The 21,498-nt window shown below is 44.6% G+C and overlaps 2 protein-coding genes and 1 non-coding gene across 3 annotated transcripts; 1 reads left to right on the forward strand and 2 right to left on the reverse strand.

Moving 5' to 3' along the window:
* Window positions 1–283: 283 nt before the first annotated feature.
* Window positions 284–1,222, forward strand: LOC128832871 (olfactory receptor 52P1-like). The gene has a single exon (XM_054020566.1). It carries the CDS (start codon window positions 284–286, stop codon window positions 1,220–1,222), a length of 939 nt encoding a protein of 312 aa, XP_053876541.1.
* Window positions 1,223–7,285: 6,063 nt separating this feature from the next.
* Window positions 7,286–7,358, reverse strand: TRNAK-UUU (transfer RNA lysine (anticodon UUU)). The gene has a single exon. It is a non-coding gene; the product is annotated as a tRNA-Lys (tRNA).
* A 5,055-nt stretch (window positions 7,359–12,413) lies between these two features.
* Window positions 12,414–13,352, reverse strand: LOC128832879 (olfactory receptor 52D1-like). Its single transcript, XM_054020576.1, has one exon. It carries the CDS (start codon window positions 13,350–13,352, stop codon window positions 12,414–12,416), a length of 939 nt encoding a protein of 312 aa, XP_053876551.1.
* Between the last annotated feature and the right edge of the window lie 8,146 nt (window positions 13,353–21,498).

Consider the following 21,498-nt stretch of genomic DNA (forward strand, 5'->3'; position numbering starts at 1 on the left):
TGCTGCAGCAAGCGCATAGTGTGGAAGGGGATGCTGAATGCTCCGAGGTCAGAGCCAGGAAGGTCGAAGCTGTGTAAGATTTTTGTCCTGGAGACAGTATGCTCAGAGAGCAGAGGCTCACCCAGAGTCCTGACTGGCTCCGTAGGGAGTAGTTCCAGAGCATCGCCTGGTGACTCTGTAACAGTAATATATATGATAATGTGTTTAAATCTCATTGCTGTTCTTTTCCCCCTTCACAGATACTTTGGGCATTTCTCAGCCTGATCGACGCATCAACCTCCTCATGGCAGCTTTCAACCTCACCTCTTCTGACCCTTCAACATTCATCCTAATGGGCATCCCTGGCCTGGAAACTGCCCACGTCTGGGTTTCCATCCCTTTCTTTATGTGTTACATCATCAGCCTGTTGGGAAATGTCATGCTTCTGTTTGTTGTAGGCAAAGAGCAGACCCTGCACAAGCCGATGTACCTGCTGCTCTGCATGCTGGCGCTCACAGATATCACCACTTCTACGTCCGTTGTACCAAGGGCACTTTGTATATTTTGGTTCAATTTGAAAGGAATTACTATGGGTGGCTGCCTCATCCAGATGTTCTTCCTTCATGCAGTTTCTGTTATGCAGTCAGCTGTTCTCGTGACAATGGCCTTTGATCGCTACATTGCCATATGTAACCCTCTGAGATATTCCACCATCCTCACCAATGCACGAATAGCTAAGTTAGGACTTTTGGGTTTGATAAGAGCTGTTCTCTTTATTCTGCCTATGCCCCTGCTCCTGAGTAGGCATCCATTCTGTGCCAACCGCATTATCTCCCATATGTACTGTGACCACATGGCTGTGGCGAAGATGTCATGTGGGGACATCACAGTCAACAGGATGTATGGCTTGGTGATAGCATTTGTAGTCATTGGTTTAGACCTGTTGCTCGTTGCCCTGTCCTATGGTCTGATCATCAGGGCCGTCTTCAGAATCTCCTCCAAGAAAGCCCACCAGAAAGCCCTCAACACCTGCACAGCGCACATCTGTGTGATGCTCATGTCTTGTACTCTCTTGCTGTTCTCCACTCTGACACACCGGTTTGGTCAAGGCATAGCTACCCACATTCACATCATCTTGGCCACCCTGTACTTCCTCATCCCCCCCATGTTCAACCCTATCATTTATGGTGTCAAAACCAAAGAGCTTCGTGAGAAAGTGAGCAAATACACCTACAGAAGGTGATTGATGGGGGTAATTATTTTAAACCTGTACAACAAGATGGGGAAAGGATATAGCCTCATTAATCAAGGATGCTCTCTCCCAATTTGGATGAGCTCAACACTGTGGAAGTTCAGAGTCAGAAGTTCCTCACATCTAATGTCTTATCACTCCATCACCAAGCACTGCTCTCTCCATTGCTGAGTTCCCCCAATCTGACCATCACCTGATCTCTTTCAGGCATCATCCCCTCCCCAGCTGAACCCTATCTGACTGTTACTTCCACACCAAGAGAATATACTGCAATTTTCTGATGTAAGGTGACTTTGTGTTCTTGATCAGTTCAACAAACTAAAGTTATGCTCTCTGATAGCCAAAGACAAATTAAGAAACTACAATGTTGAACTTGTTTATCCTATGTACAGTGATCCAGTCAGAAAATTTACCTGACTTTTCTACATCCAATCCTTCAGTATGCCGAGAGGATAAATCAAATGTTTCACTTGGAAGGTGTTAATACAGGAATGTTGCTGCAGGAATTGAAGACATTGTACTAGAGGCTGTTAGTGAGAGTTGTGAAACTGTGAGGTTTTGAGAACTGGACTGTGTTACTCGGGAATTGAGGGATATGTTCTCCAGAATATGATTATGCCAATTGCAACCATATGATGTGCACTGAGCAACTATGAATTAGTTCAGTAGAACACCACATAGTTAAGGATTAATTGGAAAGCAGGCTTTTAGATGCAATGTCAATATCTAGATGGCAGGTTCCACTAATCAGAATGGGAGAAGGAGACAGACACGTAAATAAGTGACAATGAAAGAAGATAAGTGGATGAAAACCATAAGTCTAGATGCTTGTGATATTAAAGGTTTATTGAAAGTTAGGAAAAGTGATGGTCCAGTAGGGGGCATTATGACCTATATGTTTTGCCAAAACAATAAAAGATTAGGTAATACAGTGTACTTTGGAGCAGTTTTCTGAATCTATCTTTAGAGACCTTTTTCTGACATCCTTTCTCCCCAGCAGGTGAGCAACAGACCAATTACTCAATACTGATCCAGATGTTAGGTAAATATCTGGAATGGGTTATCTAGGGAAGTGGTGGAATCTCCATCCATTGAGTTTTTAGGCCTGGCTTGACAAAGTCTTGGCTGGGATGATTTAGTTGGGGTTGGTCCTGCTTTGAGCAGGGGGTTGGACTAGATGACCTCCTGAGTTCTCTTCCAACCCTAATCTTCTATGATTCCATGATTTGATATTGTTCTAAACCTATAGCCTATGTCTCTGTGTTCTTAAATCTAATAAACTGCAGTGTTAGACAAGAGCATGCTTACTTGTATTTGATCCTTGATCATACAGAATTGTTGTGTTCTCATTGATTTATTCCTGACACTTCGAGGAGTAAAATAGTTAAGTTGCCCCAGCTGGGGATTCTAAACACCCCGGCAAACAGACTGCTGTGTTATATTACGGCATTGTCTTGGAGTCCAATACCTTAGCACTTTACACAGTTGATTTTGGATTCACTTTTAGCTGGAACTTTCAAAATACACATTAACAATTCCCTTTGTCAAATACATCAAAAGTAGGCATAGAGATTTCATCTTGAAGTTTGTGAAACAGATGAAATAGAAATTCCCACGAAATGTCCAGGTGATAGAATCTCATTCAGTGCTAAGTCCTGTTGCCAGACACCATCAGTGTGGCGCTCTGCTCTATCCAATGTTGATAACAGTTGGCTGCATCCGTGTGTTCACACTGTGTGCTGCCTTGACTCTGTGCAGATCACTGACACAACAGACCCCGAGAGAACCCCCAATGACCACAGATTCTGAGAAGGTAGGAAGGCATCTGGCCAGGTTTATTGTCAAATGAAACACACAGTCTCCAGCTCCTTGGATCAGATGTCTACAGTTCTGCTAGTACATATGTGCTTCCTGACAATGGACATAGCTCAGTCAGTGGCGGGACACTCCACTGCCCCCTAGGCTGGACAAAGAGACTGCCCCAGGGATGCATTCTTATACAGAAGTACAAACAAGTTACACATCACTCCTGACGTATCAAGGTGCAATCCCTCTACATAGCAAGGTACAACCCCTCTACGCAGTAAGGTGCCGCCTCTCACCTTGTACATGTTGGTTTGAACAAAACAACTCTATCCATCATATTACCCTTTCACCCCCGTCTTTAGGATGGGTCAGCCTGTTCCTTGTTATGTGTGTGGAATGTGCAAGTATCGGAGTGTTCTTGTAGCTCTAGCATCCAGCTAAAGACGTGAGCCTGGAGCTCAAGAAGACAGTCTCTTTCTCTGCTTGTAGAGAGAGAAAGGCCTGGCTGCAAGGGAGCTGAGCAGGGTACTGGGAGTGGAGCAGGGCTGGGGGAAGACTAGAGGAGCTGGGGAGCTCCAGCCTGGAAAACCCCCAGACTGCAGGCCTAGCTGAGGGCCTGAGACCAGTACCGGGGCTGCAGGGGGACAGCCCAGCTATAGAGAGAGGCAGCAGGTCCAGCCCAACCTTGCCTGAGATGAGTGACATCTACTGCAGTCTGCCCAAGGGAGTGGGGCTAGATGGTGACTGGCAGTAGCCGTACACTGAGGCGAGGTGGGGTTAGTGGGTGGGGGTTCCCCTGGGGGGACACCCTGAGACTGAGGGGTTCTGCAAGGGGGGAAGAAACCCAGTGAAGGGGCACCGGGGTCCTGGGAGGGACACGGGGGCCAGAGTAATGTAAGGCGGATCACCGGCCTGCAGAGAGCAATCCTGGCTGGAAAATGAGCTAATTTCCGAGGATGACCAGCAGGAGGCGCTGCAGGGGTGAGTCCAACTCCTTACAGTTGGGAAGCAGGACTTACCTACCTAATACCTTTCCAATGTGATGCAATGAAGTAATGGGACCAAGGTTTAGAGGGTTTTCCCTTCACCCCCTCCCCTAGTTCATGTCCTGTAGACAGTAATATGAGATCAGGAGCCCGAAGTGCAGGGCAATGCAATTTTTATTGGGGTTAGTTTCCAGCAAGCACATGTACCATAACTCTGATGTCACAGAGCCTTGTTTCCCAGTGTCCCACTTTCCTCCTCCTTAGTAGGTATAATTATACCTGAAATGCATGCCCTCAGACATACCCCTTACAATGTATGGCAATGTTGCATTTGGGGGGCATGGGACTAGGATCTTCGTCCCACCTCTTTTGTACCCCATGGGAGGGGTAAGGAATAAGATTGTGCTTTGGTCAAGGACAGGCTGTGACAGATTTTCGTTACCAATCCGCCCAGGACCACAGTTGAGCAGGCGGTGGTCACAGGATCTTTTGGGGAGGAGATGATGAGGCACACACCAAATGTCTAAATTGTAAAGCTTTATTGATAAAATAATAAAATGACAGCATAGAGTGCTGGGACCGTTCCCTCAGTAGAAGAAAGAAAGTGTTAATGCCCCCAGGCCCTAACCCACTTTCATACTCACACACGTGTTATCCAGACTGGCCACGTCTGGGTGTAACATCAGAAGAAGAAGAGAGGTGGGGGAAGGTGGACGGGAGTGCTGTCCTGGTCCCAGACCATCCAAGAATTTCTTGTGCTCTCCAAATTGCTTCAGCTTTCAGGAGGGTTTTTAAGTCCTGGGTTTCTTTGGGGGTGTCGTCATCCAGGGCCCTCTGTGCCTGGTGCTCTTTGTACCAGTCCCAATTGGCTTGCTGTGGCCTTCTTGACTTCATAGAATTTGTTTTCCCTTCTGTTGGCCTTCACCATCGCCGCCTCATTTGCTTTGTTTTTCCTGCTATCTTTACAGCTCTGCTCCACTTAGTTCTCCTCTTCTCACAACTGGGCAGCTGTAGATTTCTTATCTGTAGATTTCTCTTCGAGCCAAGACCTTAGGCCGGGACTAGTGTCTTATCTTTACATGGAGCTAGTTAAAGTGCCGAGTTAACCCCTTCTCTGCTTTTTTTCTTTCTTCCTCCCCTCTCTTGGCCTCTCATACTCCTGCAAAGGAATCTTCCATTCCCCACTCACACACCTTTGACCCTCCCCAAAATGCTTTGTGATGCTTGCAACAGCGTTAGCCACATACAATGCTGATCTGACTTCCTTGGGGACTTCCTGAGGGAGGGGGCCATTGGGGTGTGACAAGGCCTTTCTTTGGTCTTTTAGTGTTTTGTACCTTCCACCCAATCCCCACCTTCCCATTCTGACTGGTTGCTTGACCTTTCCTTGAGCTAGCAGTTGAGGTCGTCTTCAAATGTGAGCTCATATATTCTATTTCCACTATGCCCACAACAATTTAACTGTTCTTATCTTTTCCATTCTACTAACAAACCCATCTGGCCATGCAGAAGCAACACACACAGTATCTCTGTCCTTTGTTCACATGTATTGGCATAAGATATATATGAATATGTAGATATCAGAGTATCAAAAGTCAAAGAGGGAAACAAGACCCAAAATCCTATCTCAGGCAAAGACAGAGGCCTGAATCTGACATTATCACTAGCATTCCTAACACCAGCCAATTTACCAGCTCCCCAGACTCAGTGTTACTCAGGGTTCTTTCAACCCAAAGCTCTTGGTAACTTTTACCCTGTGTGAGGTGGTGTCAGGAAATGAATCAGGGGAGACACAGATGGCTGGCACAAACAGGACAACACAAGTGTGCTTTCACTTAAAGCTAAACTTTACTTAGTCTCAAGCACTTACACATGTCTACAGCTGCCAGGCAAATCCTATAAGCTTCAGTAGTTCATACTGAGATAGTATTAGGGCAACTCTACCTTCACTGGGGCCTTTACTGTACTGCCCCTTATAGTAATTAGGGAAGGTGTTATAGACTCATAGACTCATAGACTTTAAGGTCAGAAGGGACCATTATGATCATCTGGTCTGACCCCCTGCATGATGCAGGCCACAAGACCCTTCCCTGGACTCTGCCGTTGAAGTCCCCAATCCTGTGTTTTAGTGACTTCAATCGGCTGAGACCCTCCTGCTAGTGATCCCTGCCCCATGCTGCGGAGGAAGGCGAAAAACCTCCAGAGGCTCAGCCAATCTACCCTGGAGGAAAATTCCTTCCCGACCCCAAATATGGCAATCAGTAATACCCCAAGCATATAGGCAAGAGTCTCTAGCCTGACCCTTGTTGGCCATTATGCTATTCATGTACCATTGCTTGGTCTTCCTTGGCTACTATGTTTTACCATTAAACCATTCCCTCCATAAACTTATCCAACTTAATCTTAAAACCAGACAGGTCCGTCTCCCCCACCGTTTCCCTCGGAAGGCCATTCCAATATTTCACCCCTCTGACGGTCAGAAACCTTCGTCTAATTTCAAGCCTGAACTTCCCCACGGCCAGTTTATATCCATTCGTTCTCGTGTCCACATTAGTACTAGGCTGGAATAATTCCTCTCCCTCCCTTGTATTAACCCCTCTGATATATTTGAAGATAGCAATCATATCCCCCCTCAGCCTTCGCTTTGTCAGACTAAACAACCCAAGCTCCTCTAGTCTCTTTTCATACGACAGGTTTTCCATTCCTCTGATCATCTTAGTCGCCCTTCTCTGCACCCGTTCCAGTTTGAGTTCATCTTTTTTAAACATGGGAGACCAGAACTGCACACAGTACTCCAAATGAGGTCTCACCAGCGCCTTATACAACGGAAACAGGACCTCCCTATCCCTACTAGATATACCTCGCCTAATACACCCCAAGACCGCATTGGCTTTTTTCACCGCCACGTCACGTCACAATGGCTTTTATTTCCTTACATCCTTTTTTATACAACACCCAGGTGCATTCAGCTAGGCTTGCATGCTGGAAGTTGACTAAGAAGTAATTGGCAAGTCTTATTCTTTGAGAATCATAGAATATCAGGGTTGGAAGGAACCTCAGGAGGTCATCTAGTCCAACCCCCTGCAAAGCAGGGCCAATCCCCAGACAGATATTTGCCCCAGATCCCTAAAGGCTCCCCTCAAGGACTGAGCTCACCACCCTGGGTTTAACAGGCCAATGCTCAAACCACTGAGCTATCCCTCCCCCCTATCAAAGAGGACTCCAGAAAGACAGATTTTTAAGATCTCAGTGAGTAATTTATCACCTGACCAGGGACTTGAACCCTGGACCCTCAGATTAAAAGTCTAAAGCGCTACCAACTGAGCTAGTTTGGCAACCAAAACCCCCTCCCCTCCTGACTTGGTTAAGCTGAAGCTGCTGTATGGCTAATACATGGCCTGCTGACTTGGCTGCTTTTAGCAATAAGCAATAGTGGTTTCAGGCACTTTACTGGTTTGCCAAAATCTCCCCATACAACAGCCCTAGTGGTGGAGTATAACCCCAAAATTACACTGTCTTGCACTGCATAGGGATCTATACAATGTAAGCTTATTAATAGAGTTCATCCTCCTCTCAATATGGGAAGGATATAGAACAAGCCCGAGTTAACCAAACTGAGATTTTTCCCCATGTAGTGAGGCCACTAGATGATGTCACATGCTACCTTATATAGCTTTACCTTATGGCAGCAATCCTTTGCTCCAAAAAACAATTCCCAATTCATCTTGTGAAAAATACAGGTATCCAAAAGGGAGTTCAGTGTGATGTCATCTGGTCACATGGCTTTGCATGTGGTGCAGTGTCATAGCAGCCACTATCCATAGGCTGTCTGGAGCATTCTCAGGAAGGCTCGTCAGGTATGGGACAAGCTTCTCCTCAGGCCGATTGTTTCCCTAATTGGCCCATTACCCTGAGTAGACTCTTCACAACCCACTGTGTAGACTGGAAGCATTTTGCCTAATGGGTGTCACCCAGGTGTAACTAGATTTGAAATACAGATACACAGTCAATATTTATAACTTCATATTCAAAAATGACACATTCAGACAAATAGGAAACAATTTTCAGCAAATTATAATATTTCCAATGGCACCTGAGAAGACCTATCTTTTACAAAATGTATCATAATTAAGCCATAATTATATCATAATTAAACAACTATGAAGAATATGGAGTGCGGTGTCACAAAGAGGTTAGGAGTATCTTCTTCTAGGCTATTAAAAGATTCAAGAGATAGCAGTAAAGAACATTAGAAAACATAATCCCAACTCTACATACCAAATGATGGGGTCTAAATTAGCTGTGTTACCTCTCAAGAAAGAGACCTTGGGGTCATCATAGATAGTTCTTCGAAAACATCTGCTCAATGTGCATCAGCACTTAAAAAAATAATATAATGTTAGGAACCATTAGGAAAGACATAGATCAGAAGACAGAAAATATAATAGTGCCAGTATACAAATACCAAACCATGAATGCTGCCTGCAGTTCTAGTTGTATTATCACAAAAATGATTATGGGTATGGAACAGCTTCCATCTGAAGAGAGATTATAGAGACTTGGACTTCTCAGCTTGGAAAAGAGATGACTAAGAAGGGATATGATAGAGAGCTATAAACTCATGGGTGGTGTGGAGAAAATGAAAACGCAAGTCTTGTTTACTCCATCCCATAACACAAGAACCAGGTAATTAATAGGCAGCAGGTTTAAAATAAAGATAGAAAGGGAAGTAATACACACAACAAAGAGTCAACTTGTGGAACTCATTGCTTTTCCCACTTCCAATATATCTTTTTTGAGATGGGATGATCAGATCTGCATGCAGTAATCAATATGTGGACTTACCATGGATTTATGTAGAGGTGATACGATATTTTCTGTTTTGTGATCTATCCTTTTACTAATGATTGCCTACATTCTGTAAAGTTTCAGAGTAACAGCCGTGTTAGTCTGTATCCGCAAAAAGAAGAACAGGAGTACTTGTGGCACCTTAGAGACTAACAAATTTATTAGAGCATAAGCTTTCGTGGACTACAGCCAAGAAGTGGGCTGTAGTCCACGAAAGCTTATGCTCTAATAAATTTGTTAGTCTCTAAGGTGCCACAAGTACTCCTGTTCTTCTTTTAACATTCTGTAAGTTTTTTTTTACTCCCAATGCACAGTCATTGAATCCTAGAAACATAGAAGATTAGGGTTGGAAGAGACTTCAGGAGGTCATCTGGTCCAACCCCTGATCAAAACAGGACCAACCCCAACTCACTCATCCCAGCCAGGGCTTTGTCAAGCTGGGTCTTAAAAACCTTTAAGGATGGAGATTCAACCACCTCCCTAGGTAACCCATTCCAGTGCTTCACCTACCTCCTAGTGACAGAGTATTTCCTAATATCCAACCTAGACCCCCCCCACACACTGAAACTTGAGACCATTGCTCCTTGTTCTGTCATCTGCCACTACAGAGAACAGCCGAGCTCCATCCTCTTTGGAATCCCCCTTCAGGTAGTTGAAGTCTGCTATCAAATCCCCCCTCACTCTTCTTTTCTGCTGAATAAATAAGCCCAGTTCCCTCAGCCTCTGTTCATTTTTGTTGCCCTCTGCTGGACACTCTCTAGTTTGTCCACATCTTTTCTGTAGTGGGGGGCCCAAAATTGGATGAAGTACTCCAGATGTGACCTCACCAGTGCCAAATAGAGGGGAATAATCAGTTCCCTTGATCCACTGGCAATGCCCCTACTAATGCATTAAGTGGATGTTTTAAGAGAATTATCCAATATTACTTCAAGATCTCTTTCTTGTGTTGTAACTGCTAATTTAAGCCCCATCATTTTATAGGAATAGTTGAGATTGTTATCCAATGTGCATTATTTGCATTTCTCAACATTGAATTTCATCTGCCATTTTGTTGCCCTTTCACAGAATTTGGTGGGATTCCTTTTTAACTCTTTGCATTCTGCTTTGGGCTTAGATATCTTGGCCACATCACTGTTAACCCTTTTTTCCTGACCATTTAAGAATATGTTGAACAATAGTGGTACCATCTGGTCCTGGGAATGTATTACTGTGTAATTTATCCATCCAAAACCTCTTCTAATGACACCTCAATCTGGGAAAGTTCCTCAAATCTGTCACCTAGAAAGAATGTTTCTGGTTTGGGAATCTCCCTCACATCTCAAGCCATGAAGACCGATGCAAAGACTTCATTTAGTTTCTCCACAATGGCCTTATAAATTTTGTAATATTTACTGCAACTGAAAGAGCATTGCTGAGCTCTTCTGCCATCTTCTCAGCAGCCAATGCCTGCTTGAGAATCATACAAGGATTCCAGGTTGTTGAGGGAGCTACTTCTTGTATCCTTGTCTAAAGCCTGCTATGCCATCTCATGATTGACTGTGCTCCATCATTACAAATTCCAAAAGAATGTTCCCAATCAAGGCCTGTGTCTTGGACAAAATTATTTAACGATTTTAAAAGCTCTTCACCAGTTGCTTGGGTTCACAGTGGATGACAAAGCAGAAATTTCTCCTTTAAATGTATTGCTGTAGTAAAATGAATATACACCAACAGATGTGCAGCATTCGATATATGGTGGAACCTCGCAGTAATAAATACCTTGGGAATGGAGAGTGTTTGCAACTCTGAAATGTTCATAATTCTGAACAGAACTTTAGAGTTGTTCTTTCAAAAGTTCACAATTGAACCTAGACGTAATACAGCATTGAAACTTTATTATGCTGAAGAAGAAAAAATGATGCTTTCCCTTTATTTTTAGTATACATTTAATACAGGACTGTACTGAATTTGCATTTTCCCCCCCTTTTTTTTTTTTTTTTTGTATCTGCTGCTGCTTGATTGTGTACTTCTGGTTCCAAATGAGGTGTGTTGTTGACTGGTCAGTTAGTAACTTGTGTTCATAATTCTGAGGTTTAACTGTATCTATAGACTCATCTATCTGAATTGTATAATTTAGGCTCTGATGAATAATTTCTAGGAGCTGCTATTTTACATCGGTGGCCATCTCCACAATATGGTGAGGAATTATGTCGTTGGAAAGTGGGATCACATCTAGCTGTGATGCTGCTTTCTCTCCTAACATCATTGCGCACGTATCCTTTAAATCTGGAAGTAGTAGTTTCTCTCCTATGTTGTGTGGCTTAGCAGCTTTGGCAATGTGCAAAGCCACAGAGTAAGAAGCCTCAGTAGCCTTCATGTTAACAGTTTTGTACACTTGAACAGCATTTTTTTTGTTAACTCAATGAGCTTCCTCTGAAACAAATTTACAGATTTATTCCTCAGTGGGTTTCCCATCCCATTTGTCCATATATACTTCCCTCAACTTCATATACTTCCAAGGTTGTTTCACATCACATCTGCTCCCCTTTGAGGCTGATTCTGATTATCCCATCCTCTACCTACTTGGGGTGGGATGGACGGTCCCAGCTGCAACCTCTCCCTGTTCTGCCACCTGCTGGTCTATAAGCACCCTCATTCCAATACAGTGTCTGGTTGCTCACCTGCTGTGGAGAAAGGGTGTCATGAAACATTTCTCTCAATATGGCTTTAGAGGACTGCTCCAAAGTACACTGTATTAGCAAATTTTTAGATCTTCTACAAAACATAGGTCATAATGACTCCTGCTCGATAATCACTTTTCCTAACTTTCAATAAACCTCTAATATCCGAGGCATCTAGACCCAAGGTTTTCATCCATTTATCTTCTTTCCTTATCACTCATTTACTAGTCTGTCCACTCCTCCCATTCTGATTAGCAGAAACTGACTGCTAGATTTTGACCTTGCTTTTAAAAACTCTCAACAATAAGCTCTAGTAGGATGTCCTCAATTCCTGCAGCAGCTTTCCTCTATTAGTATTTTCCAATGGAAACATTTGGTTTGTCCTCCAGGCTTCCTGAAGTATTGGGCGTGGAAAACGCAGGTAAATTTTAGTCACTGGATCATTGCACATGGGATAAAGAAGTTCAACACTGTAGTTTATTTCTTTTCTTTGGCTATCTGAAAGTGCAGCTTTTGTTAGTTGAACTGATCAAGAACCATGTTCACACATGGTGTAATGGAAGGACACCCTACATCAGAAAGTTGCAGTATATTCTCTTAGTATGGAAGTCATGGAAAGGCCGAGAGACAGGGTGTGTGGAAAGTTCAATCTGAAGGGTGACACTGAACGCGATCAAGTTATGGTGAGGGAGAAGGAACTCAGCAACAGAGAAAGCAGTGCTTGGTGAAGGAGTGGTAAGACATTACATGTGAGGAATTTCTCAGACTATGAAATTCCACAATTTTAAGCTCAACAAAATTGGGAGAGAGCACCCTTGATTAACAAGGTGATATCTCTTCCCAATCTTCTTATACAGGTTTAAAGTCAGTGGCCCCGAGCGATCATCTTCTGCAGGTATATTTGCCCATTTTGTCACGAAGCTCTTTGGTTTTGACCCCATAAATGATAGGGTTGAGCATGGGGGGGACGAGGAAGTGGAGGTTGGCCAAGATGATGTGAACATGAGGAGCGATGCCCTGACCGAAGCGGTGTGTTACAGTGGAGAAGAGGAAGAAAGTACAAGACATCAGCATGACACAGATGTGGGCTGTGCAGGTGTTGAGGGCTTTCTGATGAGCTTTCTTGGAGGAGATTCTGAGGAGGACCCTGGTGATCAGACTATAGGAGAAGGCAACGAGCAACAGGTCTAACCCTAAGACTACAAATGTGACCACCAAGCCATACGTCCTGTTGACTGTGATATCCCCACATGACATCTTTGCCACAGCCATGTGCTCGCAGTACGTGTGGGGGATAATGCGGTTGGTACAGAATGGCTGCCTACTCAGGAGCAGGGGCAGGGGCAGAACAAAGAGCACAGTTCTTATCAAACCCAAAAGCCCTAGCTTAGCTATTCGTGCATTGGTGAGGATGGTGTCATATCTCAGAGGGTTACATATGGCAATGTAGCGATCAAAGGCCATTGCCACTAGGATGGCTGACTGCATAACAGAAACCGCATGAAGAAAGAACATCTGGGTGAGGCAGCCACCCACAGTAATGCCTTTCCAATTGAACCAAAATATACACAGTGCCTTCGGCACGACTGAGGTAGACGTGGCAATGTCTGTGAGTGCCAGCATGCAGAGCAGCAGGTACATCGGCTTGTGCAGGGTTTGCTCTTTGCCTACAACAAACAGAACCATGAAATTTCCCAACAGGCCAATAATGTAGAACACAGAGAAAGGGATGGAAATCCACATGTGAGCAGCTTCCAGGCCAGAGATGCCAGCAAGGATGAATGTTGAAGGGCCAGAGGGGGAGAGGTTGAAAGCTGCCATAAGGTGGTTGATGCGTCGATCAGGCTCAGAAATGCTCAAGGTTCCTGTGAAGGGAGAGAAACACAGTGAGGGTCTTCAAACACTTTATAACAAATCGTTATTATGAATCTAGAAAAGGGGGTCAGCAGAGAGGTGGCAACATTTACAGAGGGCACCAGATTATTTAGGTCATAGTTAAGTCCAAAGAACTCCACAGAAGGAGCTAACCAACTCAGATGAATGGATGTCATGATGACAGATGAATTTCCATGTCAATAACTGCAAATTGTATGGTCATTGGAGGGAAAATCTTGAACTCTTCAAACACCTTACACGGTTCTAATTTAAGTGTATGCACTCAGGACAGGGATCTGGGTGTCATGGTAAACAGCTATGTGAAACCCTGCTCACAGTGCAAGCATGGACAGAAACAGAGCAAAACGTTGGGATCTGGGAGGAAATGGGATATGGAATCATACAGGAAATACAATGCCATGAGATCAGTCAGTCAATTTTTCTCCCTCCTATGGACTCCTCTGTGTAGTACTGGGCACCCTTCTCACACAGGATATTGAAAAACTAGAGGTGTTCAGGCAAAGTCAACTGGAATGATCAAGGGCCCTGTGAAACTCATATGGAGAGAGGTTGAAAAGACTGGGGTTATTACCTTACAAAGGAATTGAAGAAGAGGGGACATAAGAAAAGTTTATAAAATACTGACTGGTAGAGGGGAAATGGAGAATGTGTTCTCTCTGTCTCATAACAAAAGATCAAGAGGACATTCAATTAAACTGAAATGTGGCAAATTCGAAAGAGGTAAAAAAAAATAATGCTTTCTCCATTCAGTGCCTAATCAGACTGAGGAACTTCTTGCTACAAGAGGTAGTTCAGGACATGAGCTAAGCAAGAATCAGGAAGGGTTTGGACATATATATGGGGATTGGTCCTGTTTTGAGCAGGGGGTTGGACTAGATGACCTCCTGAGGTCCCTTCCAACCCTGATATTCTATGATTGTATGATTCTATGATATATATGGATAGTGAGGCTATCCAGTTTCAATAACTACAGCTAAATAAATATTTCAGAAGGCCCACATGTTTCAGGGGACAAGCCAATCTCTAGCTGTTTGGCATCAGGGTGACATTTTCAGGACAGCCAAATCACTACCCACTACATTAACTTGCAGCTGGGTTTCTTATATCTTCTACAGCCCCTGGGGCTGTCACTGTCAGAGAGAGAAGACACTGGACTGCATTGGAACGTAGATGTGATTCATGAGGCAATTCCTATGTTGAAAAGTTTCCTCCATGGAAACAGACATTTTCATGCTGGTCTATGATATAGCACTCAACAGAAAGGGCATGAAACTACAAGGATTTTGGTATTTAGGTATACAGGCCTGCACATCTGGGAGATCATAGAAAATGATGTGTACAGGTTACTGGTTCAGACCAATCTGGATTTGTTGGTAAACTAGGTAGAAGCAAATAATATGCGTACTAATATAGCTATGTAGATATCTACATCTAGGGACAAAGAATGTAGGCGAAACTTACATGATGTTGGACTCTTGTGTGAAATGCAATGACTCTGAACATGATTTGGGGGTGTGAAGACATAATTATCTAAACATTAGCTCCCAGCGTGAGCCTGTGTCCAAAAGAGCCAATGTAATCCTTGGATGATAACAAGGGGAATCTCAGGGAGACGTAGAGAAGTCATTTTACCTCTGTATTTGCCCCTGGTGCAACTGCTGCTGGAATCCTGTGTCCAGTTTGGTGTCCATGATTAAAGATGGATGTTGATACATTGAAGAGGGTTCACAGAAGAGTCACAAGAATTACTAAGTGATTAGAAAACCTGCCTTATACTGACAACTCAAAGAGCTCAATCTATTTAGTTTAACAAAGATCGTTAAGGGATGAATTGATAACAGTGTGTAAGAACCTACATGGGAAAATTTATTTAATAGGCTTTTCAGCCTCCATACAGAGGACTAATACGATGCAATGGCTGGGAGTTGAAGTTAAAGAAATTCTGACTGGGAATAAGGCATACATTTTTAAATGGTGAGAGTATGTGGATTCCCCATCACTGAGAATTTTGAAATCAATGTTGGATGTGACACCTGGATCTGGTGTACAACTGAGACCTCTGACTCACCAGCCTAGGATCCCTCGCTCAATATCCTGCTGAGACAAAGTGTGAACTACTCCTGGTCCTACGCCTCCACCAGCATTGTACAGGAAGCTATACTTCCAGCTGTAGATACATGCAGGCTCTCTGACCAGCCACTGCATGAACCAATAATAGATCGGCTACAGCCAAAATAACCACCAGCTCCCTAGCCTAGAACCCCAGAGATGTACCATCCTGCCCTGCTCCAAACCCAGACCAATATAAATTTGTTAACCAGTTTGCTCCTCCCTCAATGTGAGGAGGACAATGCACACTTTTGGTAAACAAGCTGAGGTTTGTCCCCCAGACACTTCACTTAAAGGCATACTGGGTTTAGACTAAAACATAAAACAAGTTTTATTAACTACTGTCAAGGCTCCTTTCCCACTCTGACCTTTAGGGTACAGATGTGGGGTCCTGTATGAAAACTTCTAAGCTTAACTACCAGCTTAGATCTGGTCCACTGCCACCACTCCCAATGTGCTAATTCCCTTCCCTGGATAGCCTTGAGAGACTCTTCACCAATTCCCTGGTGAATACAGATCCAAACCCCTTGGATCTTAAAACAAGGAGAAATTAACCATCCCCCCTCCTCTCTCCCACCAACTCTTGGTGGATCCAGATCCAACCTCCTTGGATCTAAAAAACAGGGCAATCAATCAGGTTCTTAAAAAGAAGGCTTTTAATTAAAGAAAAAGGTAAAAATCATCTCTGTAAAATCAGGATGGAAAATAACTTTACAGGGTAATCAAATTTAAAGAGCCCAGAGGACCCCCCTCTAGCCTTAGGTTCAAAGTTACAGCAAACGTAGGTAAACACCCTAACAAAAGGTACATTTACAAGTTGAGAAAACAAAGATAAAACTAACACGCCTTGCCTGGCTGTTTACTTACAAGTTTGAAATAGGAGAGACTTGTTCAGAAAGATTTGGAGAGCCTGGATTGATGTCTGGTCCATCTTAGTCCCAAGAGCGAACTCCCCCAAAACAAAGAGCACAAGCAAAAGCCTTCCCCCCACCAAGATTTGAAAGTATCATGTCCCCTTATTGGTCCTTTCGGTCAGGTGTCAGCCAGGTTACCTGAGCTTCTTAACCCTTTACAGGTAAAAGGATTTTGGAGTCTCTGGCCAGGAGGGATTTTATAGCATTGTACAGAGGAGGGCTGTTACCCTTCCTTTTATAGTCATGACAACTACAAAAGATAAATTTTAACTGATTATAAGGGATAGCAAATAGATGAAAGTAGATTACCTAGCAAATAATCAAATATGTAAATTAAGTTTAGACTGACTATGAATTAACAGTTTCTCACTCTGATTGATGATACAAGCAGCCTGGAAGAATCTCAAGGCACAACCTGTGTTTGCTTTGCTGCTTGGGTTTCTCAGGTTTCCATAAAAACAACAAGGAGTCTGGTGGCACCTTAAAGACTAACAGATTTATTTGGGCATAAGCTTTCGTGGGTAAAAGATGCATCTGAAGAAGTGAGGTTTTTACCCATGAAAGCTTATGCCCAAATAAATCTGTTAGTCTTTAAGGTGCCACCAGACTCCTTGTTGTTTTTGCAGATACAGAATAACACGGCTACCCCCTGGTACTTGACACCATGTCAGGTTTCCATACTCTCTTTTTTTTCCAGGTGTTTCCGGGAGTCCTCTTATGTGAGGAGTGAAGAACCACCCATGATGTCTCCCCTGCCTTGGAAAAGTACAGGTATCCCAAAATGGAGTTCAAATTTATGTGGCCTGGTCACATGTCTCTCATGAGAAAAATAAGCCACCCTGCCTTTCAAAAGGAGTCCAAGCCAACTAAAACAAGCTAACTCCATTTTGCTTGGCACATCTTTGCATCCATAGCATCACCGATCAACCGCCAATATAGCCATAATACCACCAGACCCACACCCAGTGGTGTACCGCATCACCAAAAATGCCCCAGAAATGCCCCGAAGTCACTGACCAACAAGAGTGGCACAGTGACAGTGCCAGTCCACTTCCCCACCAGGCTTGTGGACCCTCCTCCAGGTTTGCCATCCCTGCCCCCTCCCCCCACGACCTCCCCACAGCCTGCATCCCCCTTGCCCCTCACATCCACCCTGACAGATATCCCCCCGCTGGTGCAGGTGCAACAACATCACCAGAGATGCACCACCAGAGAGCCCACTAACCACAACTGAAGTTTAAATAATAATAATGATATTTTTTAAAGCACAAACATTGCAGAACCAGCAGCCAGCCAAGTACAGGGAAATCACAGACTGCTGCTGTTTAGCCAGCCATCCTTCTGCTATCAGTACCCCTGTACCAAACCAACTAACCCCACCGGACCTAGTAGTCCAGGCAGAAGGCAGTCCGTGGAGTGAGAGTAGGCACTGCAGGGAATGAACGCAAGAAGCAATGCAGCAAGCAAGCACCTGCATCAATCTCATGGTCGTGACAATGACACTCAGGGGAGAAAGGAACCCAATTAATTACCCAAACTCAAAATCGCTGAGCTCCCCCATGGCAGGCTCCCGCCCCCAGGCTCCTGTTTCCCCCATTTGCCTGTAGTGACTTGTAAACTGGGTTGACCTGGAGTGTGGACCTCTCCCCATTGGCCCTGGAGACTGTCAGTGTCCAGATTCTTTCTTTTGGTTTTGGAGCGATTTTGTAAACGGGAGCCAATAATGCTCTCTGCTGGGGGGGGGGAGGGGGGAAGCAGCAGCCACTCGCAGAAGCCCAAAAGCAAGAAGCAAGCCACTTAAAACATTATACCCCAGATCTGCTAAAAAATAAGTGGAAATACTATCCACTAGTTATAGTCTGTTCTCAGGAAGGCTCAGAATGTGTGAGGTAAGTTTCTCTTAAGGTCCATTATATTCTCTAATCGATCAGTGACCTGAATAGGTCCATCCCAAACAGTTATCCAGACTGAAATCATCTTGCCTAGCGGGCAAATACACAGGTGCAGAATACACAACAGTACTAAAATCCAAACTGTAGTCTCCTAGCCCAGCGTCCACACACACACACACACAGCAGGCAGCAGCCCTGAACTAGCAGCCAGAGCAGAGCTGACCATGTGGTGACTGGTCTCACCTAGCGAGCTGGAGGGCAAACTCAGCCTGGCTGGGGACGTTTCCCAGCAGAATTCTACAAACTGGGAATTATCAGTGGAGAAGGAAAAGCCCAGCTCAGGGATCTTGCTTTCAGATCTGGGACTCACCAGCTCCCTACACAGCCAGTCCTGCCCATGCCCTGGTTGGCTCCAGACTGACTCAAAAATAGCTTCTCCCCTTTCCTGAACTCCCTGGAAAGGGGCTCTCACTCCCTATTGGTTGCCGGGCAGACTCTAAGTCTGCCTTGGCTCCCCCTCCCTACCAGGGACAGTGCGTCTCTCCCTGAGCTGCCAGCAGACAGAGCCCCAGGAATCTCGGTCATCTCCTTGGGGGTTACACTAGGTTAAAGTCAGTGTCTGCCTGCACTGGGGAAAACGGGGAGATCAGCCTGAACTGCCTTTCTGGGGCAAAGTGAAACCCCAGCAGCAGCTTAACCTGTGCAGGGAAGGAGAGAGGGTCTGACCTGGCAGGAGGGAGAGAGGATGTGGAGACTAAAAGAAGCTAGCCTCAAAACGACACAAAGTTTAATGTATGGCAGCCCATTAGAAACCCGGACACTCCTTCCTGAGGCTACTGATGGGGGATGGTGCGAGAGACAATCTGCTTCAATGCAGTCCACGTTATGTTACAGTCTCTGCCCCAGAAGGCCTTGTTACGCCTGTTTGGTCTGTGCATTAGGCAGGATGTGCATTCCCTATTTCACCTGATTTTAGGAGTCCATGCCACTGTGATCTGGATACTGCATGTCACCCCCAATCCCCGCCATTGTGTGTTCCTGGCTCATCCCGGTGAGATTTCCAACACTGCCTGGTTTCTACTAAGTTAGAAACATGCTTTTCTTTTTACTGCCTTTTGCTACTTCTCATCCTCTCCAGAACCAGAGATGCAGGGCCAGAGAGAGAGAAGACCTCTCCCATCCTGGAAAAAAATGTTATCCTCATTATTTCAAACCTCCAAGCCCAAGAGTTTGATATTTCCTCTCAGTTCTTCTTTGGTCCAAATGAGCTCCCCCATCCTTAGCGGCCACAGGATGTCTCCAGTTGAAGTCACTGTAAGCTCGTGGATGGTGAAAATTAGGCAATTCATTTAACTCTCTATATGTGGATTTAGTGTGGAGCACTGGCCATTTTTGGAGTTTTGTTATTGATCTCAGTGGGACCAAGATTTCACTCTCAGTGTTTAACATTCATCTCCTGGCTGTGAAAATCATGGCTTTGGGTTCAGCAACAGAGAGCGCTGAAAGAGTCTGAAAGAAACCCCCAGTTTATGTGGTGTTCTGAGAGTGGTTATGAAAAATGGGGATTGCAAAACACATTCTTGTTTTGAACCTTCTGGTAACACCAATACGCACTGCAGAGGTTTTAGCTGCACTTCCCAACAAGGCAGTGAAGTTGGTGAATTGGAAAACGTCAGCGAACCAAAAGAAAAACCACACCACCTGAAAAAAGGAAGCAACTGAGATAGATAGACACAGAAAGAGACAAGGAACTGATCTGAAAAAACAAATATTTGTCTAAACTACTCCCAATACATTTGTAGTTCGAATTTTAGCAGGTAAATCCCTTCGTGTTTCTAACAATACTAAAGAGTTCAAGTCACTGTGCTGGTGAATTCCTGCCCAAATGTTTTTTGGATTGAACCCTTGAATGCTTCCTGAGCCCTCAGCACTAACTTTAATGCAGAAACAGGCAACTCACCAAAATTTCACTCAGGATAGAGTGGAAATTGACAGGAAGGCAGAGCCCTGAGAATCAGCGTATGAATCTCACATGTCTGACATTCATCGTACTTGACAGCGAACTTTATAATTCCTCTGAACAGTGCCTGCAGACTCTCAGGTTGGCCAGGGCTCCTGGACAATTCCCTCAGCTCCATGAGCAGTGGGAAGAGCAAAAAATAGACCCTGGAGAACTTCAGCCTGATAGCCTCCCCTGGGAGTGAAGAAATGATTTGCCGATCCCAGGGGTTCAGATTGTCAGGGCAAATTGTGCTTCGCAGACTGTTCAGCCTAGCAATTGATGCTGGCTTTCTTTTCTGTGTGTAATGTACTGCCATCTGCACTATGTGTGGCAATGTTGCCATAAGATACAAGACCAAAACCCATTTTCTATTGATCGTAGCAGCGTACCACTGCATACCAGACATGAAGTTAATGCCCATTCCCTTAGCATCCAAAGAGACTCTGCCACCTTGGGAAGGCCAAATGATATGATCAAGAATTGATGCAAGCGAAAGGACGTGGAAAGGCTTCCTTCTTCCAGGATTCTGGCATTAACAGTATTCATCAAATCTCTACATTGGATAAGCATCAAATGTCAATACTGTGGTGATCATTCAGACATTGATGCAGAAATGGGTAATGATATCCTAGGGCAGTGGGATGCTCATGGCCAGCCGTACCATCTGGGTGGAGGAGTCGGCTGAGGGTATACCCGAAGAGGTCCTTGACAGGGGGTATTGTAGAGAGCATGGGAGGAGTGGCTCGCTGTCTGATTCACCACTAGAAAGTGGAGGTGCATGGCAGGGTACTGGAGAAGACTCCCATAGTTCTGGTGCTGAGAGGAGGAGACTCTGGTATATCAGATACCCTGAGTTTTCTTGACCCGGTGCCATTGGCAGTACAGAGTGAGTCAGAAATCTTGCCCACACTGAACGTTCCAGTGCTGGATGGCTCACCCAGCCATCCAGAGGCTTTCCTCAATGAGGGGTTTCTGCCAGCTTAAAGCAGAATCCTAACAGGAAGGTGCTAGAGAGCTCAGCTCTCGGAAGTGATGCATGCTAATCTTTTCCCATCTTTGTCAAATAGCCTCTGATAAAATTTATACCTGGCTTTTTTTGTGACATAAAATCTGACTGACACAGATAAGGACCAGGAAGCAGGCTAAACAACCAG

The sequence above is a fragment of the Malaclemys terrapin genome, chromosome 1 (genome assembly GCF_027887155.1).
Source record: "Malaclemys terrapin pileata isolate rMalTer1 chromosome 1, rMalTer1.hap1, whole genome shotgun sequence".
NCBI classification, from domain to species: domain Eukaryota; kingdom Metazoa; phylum Chordata; order Testudines; family Emydidae; genus Malaclemys; species Malaclemys terrapin.

What these genes read in the sequence shown, in the direction of transcription:
- LOC128832879 (XM_054020576.1), bottom strand. Translation starts at nt 13,352, where the DNA reads ATGGCAGCTTTCAACCTCTCCCCCTCTGGCCCTTCAACATTCATCCTT.
- LOC128832871 (XM_054020566.1), top strand. Translation starts at nt 284, where the DNA reads ATGGCAGCTTTCAACCTCACCTCTTCTGACCCTTCAACATTCATCCTA.